This window comes from Eumetopias jubatus, unplaced genomic scaffold, assembly GCF_037043125.1.
Source record: "Eumetopias jubatus isolate StellerSeaLion01/CBP00866 unplaced genomic scaffold, mEumJub1_p1.0 scaffold_11, whole genome shotgun sequence".
Classification (NCBI taxonomy): Eukaryota; Metazoa; Chordata; class Mammalia; order Carnivora; family Otariidae; genus Eumetopias; species Eumetopias jubatus.
Genome location: NW_028274817.1, coordinates 97,513,809 through 97,519,617, shown reverse-complemented (window position 1 = coordinate 97,519,617; position 5,809 = coordinate 97,513,809). Strand labels below are relative to the sequence as shown.

Sequence of the window (5,809 nt, the reverse complement as noted above, 5' to 3'; positions counted from 1 at the left end):
GGAAAAGCCTCCTGAAACCTGGAGAAGAGGTTCATGCAGGTAAAAGGAGGTGAAGGACAGTGCTTGGCACACAATAGGCCTCCGCAGTATTTGCCGGTTTCGAATGAATGTAGTCCCTAGTTGGTAACAATGAGGAATACAATGGATACCTAGGCAACGGCGCCTAGCACGCTCTCAGATAAAGGCGAGTCTCAACTAGGAACTCATAAGGCGCCGCAGCACTGTGGTGAGGGGGGGCGGGGGGAGGAGAAACCTACGCGGGGGGAGGAGAAACCTACGCGCAGGCAGATCCAACCGCGTTGGGTTCCGGCACTCTAACCGAAGCAGAAAGAGAATCCAGTTAGTGTATTTCATATATTATATAGATATATTCGTATATAAATTAAGACCCAGTTATTGTTTTTCAACAGCATGTCATAAAAGTCAGATATCCTTCCACTCGTTCATCAAGATGGAAAATTCAGGTTCCGACGATGAAGAAGATAAATCTGCGGCCCTGCGCAGAAGTCAGATGGACCGATTGGTCCAGGAAGAAGATTTCTTTCAATTTGTAAATAACCTGAGTGAAGAAGATTACACGCTTATGAGGGATAACAATTTGCTGGGCATCCCAGGTGAAACTACATTAGAAGAGTTGCAGAGGAGACTTCAACGAATTAAAGACCCACCACAAAATTTAGACGAAAATACAGGTATAGTTCACTTTTAGGGAAAATAGAATGGGATGGGTAAGGAACTTTATAGTAGTGTCAGCCAAAGACGATACGGAAGTGGCACACATTAATTTGGTGCTAAGTAACTTCTCATTAAAAAAGAACTGGTATTTACTTGATTTTTGGTGAGAATGTCAAGATTTTTTTTTTCCCCAGTTCACATTTGGGTTACTTTAATGGGAAACAGTGTGAAACAGCCTATTGATATCTTTCTTGGTTTTCTACCTCAACTAAAAGTCCCTCCTACTTCCGGAATTATTTTTTCTATAAAGACAGGGAATTCCTCTCCAGCAAAAAAAAACATATATATACTCTATTCAACTGGGGGTAATTCTGCCCCCAATCCCCAAGGGACATCTGACAATGTCTGGAGATATTTTTGGTTGTCAAAAATGATGACTGGGTGTTACTGGCAAATAGGGGGCAGAGGCCAAGGAGACTGCCAAACGCCTCACAATGGATAGGATAGCTCCCCAAAACTAAGAATCATCCAGCACCAAAATGTCAACAGTGCTAAGGTGGAGAAATCCTGCTCCAATCAGGTCTGGTGCTTCTCTCCTAGCGTGAAGTAGAGAATTTTACTATCGACTGAAAACGCTATATAATAGTTTGGTTCTTAAATACAACCTCATATATACTATGCTAGGTTCAGTCCATTCATTTGATCTGACCTTCAATTTCACGTCAACTCAAAATCTGGGTAACATTAAGAAGTATTCAAAAACTTTTAAAGCTATAAACTTTATTTAAATTTGGGCACGGCTACAATAGTCTTATATTTTAAAACAACTTCATGTATTACCATAAGCACTTAAGAGCCTAGAAGAAAGTAATGTTGTAGGCTAATGAGAATTAGGCTGTAATGTAAATTGAACTAAAATACTAGCACTGTACCTTAACCTTGTTTAATTGCATTAGTGTTTTGACAGTGGAATAAAAAAAATGTTCTCTCGACTGTCCTCCCACGGTGGTACACAAGCCATGTATATGATGAAATATTGAAAACAGACTTCCTCCAGATTCCTTTAAAAAAAAAATTCTCTAAATTTATCTAGGATTAGCTAGCTCTTTTCAGAAGGAACTCAAACTTTCCTGCCTCTACTTGTACATCTAGAAAATGTCATTTACAAAATATTAACTCTGTAAATGTGAACTATGTTTAAAACATCTGAGTATTAAAGTTCTAATTTTTTGTTTGCCTTTGAAACAAGGTTTCAGAGTGCTATTTTATGATGGTTCTAATTTTGGTAGTTCCTCTCAGCCCCCACTTTTTTTTGTTAACAGGTAGAGGAGATTCTTCTGACAATACATCTAGTGGTGACTCTCTACTAGACTGGATTAGCTTTTTTGGACAAACTGAAAATGTGACAAGTGGGCAAACAGAAAACCAATCTTGGGAAGAATTGAGCCAAATTAATTCAAATAGCAATAATTCCAGATTTGGCTTAGAAATGAATTTTAATGTTAATAATGGGAGCCCAAATCCAGAGAACGAGTACGTACCATCTACAAGACTTCCCAGAGGAGACAATATAGAACACATCCAAAGGCAAGCGGAAAACACACAATCTGGATCAACATTTTTAAGACGACCTACATCAGAACAAAGCACAACTGAAACATTAATAGAAGTGCCAGTTACCAGTGGTCAGCGAAGAGCAAGAAGCAGGAGCCCAGAGCATCGGAGAACCAGACCAAGAATTGAAAGTAGTTCAGCTCCAAATTCACTGAGTGAACTTTTACTAAGATATCATCAGAATATAGCACCTGAGATTTTTGAGCAGCTTCTAGTAGAGGAGCCCGAGTTATTTTCTAGAATTCAGCACCAAGAAACATCAAGACAGCAAATAACTGAACCTGAGCTGCAAAATCGGGGTCTTTTTTCAACTTCCGGAACAAGGAATGCTGTTCAAGAAGAAAGTTCTTCAGACCCAACCAGTGATGGTGAATCTTGGGAAGTGGAACAGACAAGTTCAACCATAATGTGCAATCTTGAAGTCGGACAAGTTCATCTTGGGGCATATTCTGATAGTGATAGCATAGCTAGCAGAACTCTGTTAACATCTGAGACACTAAACAACACGGTCACTTTCGAAAGTGAACAAGGAGGACTTAGGCATACGTTTCCACCTTTTGAGCAGACAGATACAACAGCTTATGTCAGTACCATCAGTAGTCCCATTCACAGAATTTTAAATACTGATTTAAATGATACAACATCTATTGCAATTCAGAGCACATTAACGCAGACCGTGACAAGATTCAGTGACTCAAGTCACCTTATGGGCAGTGACAGTGATTTAGCGCACGGGGTCTCACCCTCAAGTCAAAACAGGGAAAGGGCAGAGTCACCAAATGAAAGAGATGGTTCTGGTGGTAGGACTAGTTCTGGTTCCAATTCAAATCCTAGTCCTGATTTCCATTCAAATTTTTCATTGATTTCTAGTTCAAATTCCAGCTACATACCTAGTTTCAATTCTAGTCCTGTTTCCAGTTCCAGCTCCGGTGATGAAAATTCAGAAATTGGATCACTGATGTCTGGAGGCAGTAATGAAATAAGCTTACCAACAGGCCCACCATCAGAAACCAGGCGAGAAAGTAGACCTATGAGCCCAGTAATATTTGATGAAAGTGACTCTTGGACCTCCCTTAATCTGGATCATGTTATCCTCTTGAATGAAGACCATCATGACGAAACTACAGGACTCACCAAAGCACAAATTGACAACTTGGCTGTAAGATCTGTTGGTAAAAGTGGTGCATTGAAAGCCTGTAGTATTTGCATCACAGAGTACACAGAAGGCAACAGACTTCGCATCCTACCTTGCTCCCATGAATTTCATGTCCACTGTATCGATCGCTGGCTGTCGGAGAACTCTACCTGTCCTATTTGTCGTAGGGAAGCAGTAGATTCTGGAGAAAGAGACAATTCTGAGATCTAAATTCTCAGCTATATAAACGTTTATAGTGATGGACAAACAGTAGTGGCCTGCCTAATACCCATTTTTGGAGTGATTCTTAAATATAACAATCTGAATCTCATCTAAAATTGAATCCCGATATAACAATCTGAACTGAATAATTGTTTCCTGAAGGAATGACTGGACTTTCCCCAAATTCTGTTCCAGAATTAATATATATATATATATATATATATATATATATATTTTGTCCTATCTGACAACAATATTTTCCTATCTGTTAAATATAAGAATCTGAATCTAATCTAAAATTGAATCCCAGTGTAACACTCTGAACTGAATCATTGGTTCCTGAAGGAATGACCAGACTTTCCTCAATTTCTGTTACAAAATAAAAGGAAACATTAAAAAACCAAACAATATTGTCCTATCTGAGAGCAGAAACAAAATTCACACCATAATGGATCACCGAATTCAAAAGAAACTTAGCAGGAACACTAGGGTGGGATGTTCCTGATTCCATGAGAGCAATGTCTTAATATATAATCAATCCACATAGAGCCTAGTAGTCTTATCTAGTCATGCAAATCCCAGACCTCTCATAGCCGTGGCTCATCTTAGATGTGCATGCAAAGAGACAGGAACACAACCAAAATAATTAAGCAAGTTAAGAATTTATGAGAGTCACTCACATAAAAAAGTCATTACGTTCATAGTATGCTGTAAAAAGCTTTAAAAACTTTCTCTTCCTATCTTTCTTCCCAGCAGTTTATCCCAACCCTTAATACTACCTTAAAGTTTCTCCCATTTTCCACTACTAATGGATCAGTTAGGGTCCTGGGCAAAAATTGATGGCACACTTGAAAAGGGTGAGGGAATAGGGCTTAATGAAGAGACTATTTACTAAAAATGTGTAAAGAATGAAAGGAAACCAAGAGATGATGAAGTACCCTGAGGCTAGCAACTGGGAGAAACCAGTATCATCACCACTAGGCTTGAAGGTGTAGAGGGAGGTGGTAGTTGCTTCTTCCCCTTGCCCTCCATTCCGCTCTTCGACTCAGCTCTTTAACAATCCTCTTTTAATTTTCCTTTCATCTATTCAGAGCTGGTACCATGAAGAAGAGAACAAGTACACTATCTTTAGAAGTGATGAGATGAGAAAGCCATAGAATTTAATTGCGTTGCTCTTAAACATGTCACACTTTGCTTTGCTGTGATGGTAAACAACTAAGGAAAAAAGCCAGTATAGGTATTTCTTCAGTTTTTTTTATAAGTACATTCAAGTCTCAATTTCTTTTTTTTTTTTAAAGATTTATTTTAGAACGTGGTGGGGGGACGCGGGCGGGGAAAAGCGGTGGAGGGAGAGAAAGTCAAGCAGACTCCGTGCTGAGCACAGAGCCGGACTCAGGGCTCGATCCCAGGACTCAGAGCTCGATCCCAGGACCCTGGGCTCGATCCCCGGACCCTGAGGTCATGACCTGAGCCAAAACCAAGAGTCCGACGCTTAACCGACTGAGTCACCCAGGTGCCCCGAATTTCTTTTCATTTATAAGTTTAGTTCATATGATTTTTTAAAAACATATCCTTTATTCTTATAAAGTGTCTTATGGTTTATATATCTTAATCTTTATGTGAATGATCCAAAGCACCCAATTACTGCTTAGAGCCTCCCAAGTTGTAATCTGAAAAACTGGAGTTCAAAAACATGCCTACTTAATTCAACTCTAATCGTCCCCAACAAAGTATCACACCCAAAACCATGACACTTTATTATTTTTTTTTTTTAAGATTTATGTATTTGACAGAGAGAGACACAGCGAGAGAGGGAACACAAGCAGGGGGATTGGGAGAGAGAGAAGCAGGCTTCCCGCCAAGCAGGGAGCCCGATGCGGGGCTCGATCCCAGGACCCTGGGATCATGACCCGAGCGGAAGGCAGACGCTTAACGACTGAGCCACGCAGGTGCCCCAAGTTTATCCTATTTTTAAATCAAGGAAATTAAATAATAGAAAGGGGATAATGACAGAGTATTTCAGGAAAATTTTGCTCTCACTTCAAAATCATGCCTGCGTCACAATGGTCCAGTTAATGTAAGCCCTCCTCCACTCTTGTTCATAAGGATTGTTTTTGGCCTCTAACTCTTGGTACAAGTGATCAGATCACCAGGTATGGAAAA

The 5,809-nt window shown here is 39.8% G+C and overlaps 1 protein-coding gene across 1 annotated transcript; it reads left to right on the top strand.

The window, feature by feature from the left end:
- Window positions 1-451: 451 nt before the first annotated feature.
- LOC148163123 (E3 ubiquitin-protein ligase RLIM-like) lies at window positions 452-3,655 on the top strand. Its single transcript, XM_088028575.1, has 2 exons — window positions 452-692; window positions 1,998-3,655. Exons 1-2 carry the CDS (start codon window positions 452-454, stop codon window positions 3,653-3,655), a joined length of 1,899 nt encoding a protein of 632 aa, XP_087884701.1.
- The last annotated feature ends 2,154 nt before the right edge of the window (window positions 3,656-5,809 follow it).

Bases quoted from the DNA above. Each gene is read 5' to 3' on its own strand.
- LOC148163123 (XM_088028575.1), top strand. From the start codon at position 452: ATGGAAAATTCAGGTTCCGACGATGAAGAAGATAAATCTGCGGCCCTG. The intron at 693-1,997 runs GTATAGTTCACT...TTTTGTTAACAG, and splicing joins AAATTTAGACGAAAATACAG to GTAGAGGAGATTCTTCTGAC.